General features: G+C 35.9%; 1 protein-coding gene across 1 annotated transcript in view; it reads right to left on the bottom strand.

Moving 5' to 3' along the window:
- The window catches only part of LOC111089775 (amiloride-sensitive sodium channel subunit beta-like), a 12,382-nt gene that overhangs the window by 9,577 nt on the left and 629 nt on the right, over nt 1-2,176 (bottom strand). Inside the window, exon 2 of the mRNA XM_022402832.1 lies at nt 1,218-1,320. Coding sequence (XP_022258540.1) covers nt 1,218-1,320 — 103 coding nt within the window. The remainder of the gene's footprint in view (nt 1-1,217; nt 1,321-2,176) is intronic.

The raw sequence follows: 2,176 nt of genomic DNA, 5'->3' as shown, positions 1-2,176 counted from the left end.
TAGTCTCTAAAACAGTAGTATTTGAAGAAATTAGTCTCTAAAACCGTAGTCTCTGAATAAAGTAGTGACTAAAACCGTAGTTTCTGAAGAAAGTAGTCTCTTAAAACGTAGTCTCTGAAGAAAGTAATCTCTAAAACCGTAGTCTCTGAAGAAAGTAGTCACTAAAACCGTAGTCTCTGAATAAAGTAGTGACTAAAACCGTAGTTTCTGAATAAAGTAGACACTAAAACCGTAGTTTCTGAAGAAAGTAGTCTCTAAAAACGTAGTATCTAAAGAAAGTAGTCTCTAAAACAGTAGTATTTGAAGAAATTAGTCTCTAAAACCGTAGTCTCTAATAAAGTAGTCAATAAAACCGTAGTCTCTGAATAAAGTAGTGACTAAAACCGTAGTCTCTGAATAAAGTAGTCTCTAAAACCGTAGTCTCTGAATAAAGTACTCTCTAAAACCGTAGTCTCTGAAGAAAGTAGTCTCTAAAAACGTAGTCTCTGAAGAAAGTAGTCACTAAAACCATAGTTTCTGAAGAAAGTAGTCTCTAAAACCGTAGTCTCTGAAGAAAGTAGTCACTAAAATCGTAGTCTCTGAAGAAAGTACTCTCTAAAACCGTAGTCTCTGAAGAAAGTATTCTCTAAAACCGTAGTCTCTGAATAAAGTAGTCTCTAAAACCGTAGTCTCTGAAGAAAGTAGTCTCTAAAACCGTAGTCTCTGAAGAAAGTAGTCAATAAAACCGTAGTCTCTGAAGAAAGTAGTCTCTAAAACCGTAGTCTCTGAAGAAAGTAGTCTCTAAAACCGTAGTGTCTGAAGAAAGTAGTCTCTAAAACTGTAGTCTCTGAAGAAAGTAGTCTCTAAAACCGTAGTCTCTGAAGAAATTAGCCTCTATTCTCTATTAGCCTCTAATTGAAGATGTGTTGATAACGGGCTTGTTTTGAAACGGTACATGTTCACAACTGAAGATGTGTAGATAACGGGCTTGTTTTGAAACGGTACATGTTAACAACTGAAGATGTGTAGATAATGGGCTTGTTTTGAAACAAGGTAAAGTCAACCAGATACATCGGTTTCAGCAAAATAAAGTCAACCACATTCATCGATTTCAAAAATATAAAATCAACCCAATCCTTCTTTTGTAAACTTCTTTATCTATTTGTTCGACAGGGAATAATCAAATATTTTTTTATTTAATCCGAAAAGTCAACAGCACAAAACATTCAAAAACTTACCATTTTCTTCACAGATTTTCCCGCCTAACAGAACACTTAGCCTCTCGTTCGTGCAGCCACAGATCTCAATGCTGGTGTTCCAGAAACAGTCGTCAAAGCAATCCTAAGTAAAGAAGTAAAAGAACATGGAATTATAAAAATACGAGTTCCACATCACAGATTAATCTATTTGTTTGTTTTGGAGTAAAGCCACATTGGGATATCTGTTATGTTCACCGCGGGGAATCGAACCCCAGATTTAATATTGGAAGTCCATATACATACCGCTGTCCCACATGTAGTATGTCCGCCTAAGTAAACCCACTTCATATGTCATAAACATGTAGTATGTCTACCTAAGTAGACCCACTTGATTATGTCATAAACATATAGTATGTCCGCCTAAGTAAACCCACTTCATTATGTCATAAACATATAGTATGTCCGCCTAAGTAAACCCACTTCATTATGTCATAAACATATAGTATGTCCGCCTAAGTAAACCCACTTCATTATGTCATAAACATGCAGTATGTCCGCCTAAGTAAACCCACTTGATTATGTCATAAACATATAGTATGTCCGCCTAAGTAAACCCACGTCATTATGTCATCAACATGCAGTATGTCCGCCTAAGTAAACCCACTTCATTATGTCATAAATATGTAGTATGTCCTCGAAGTAAACCCACTTCATTATGTTATAGACATGTATTATGTCCGCCTAAGTAAACCCACTTCATTATGTCATAAACATATAGTATGTCCGCCTAAGTAAACCCACGTCATTATGTCATCAACATGCAGTATGTCCGCCTAAGTAAACCCACTTCATTATGTCATAAACATATAGTATGTCCGCCTAAGTAAACCCACGTCATTATGTCATCAACATGTAGTATGTCCGCCTAAGTAAACCCACTTCATTATGTCATAAACATATAGTATGTCCGCCTAAGTAAACCCACTTCATTATGTCAT

The sequence above is a fragment of the Limulus polyphemus genome, unplaced genomic scaffold (assembly GCF_000517525.1).
Source record: "Limulus polyphemus unplaced genomic scaffold, Limulus_polyphemus-2.1.2 Scaffold7320, whole genome shotgun sequence".
NCBI lineage: Eukaryota > Metazoa > Arthropoda > Merostomata > Xiphosura > Limulidae > Limulus > Limulus polyphemus.
The sequence above is the reverse complement of the archived record's forward strand: the minus strand, read 5'-3'. Positions and strand labels throughout refer to the sequence as shown.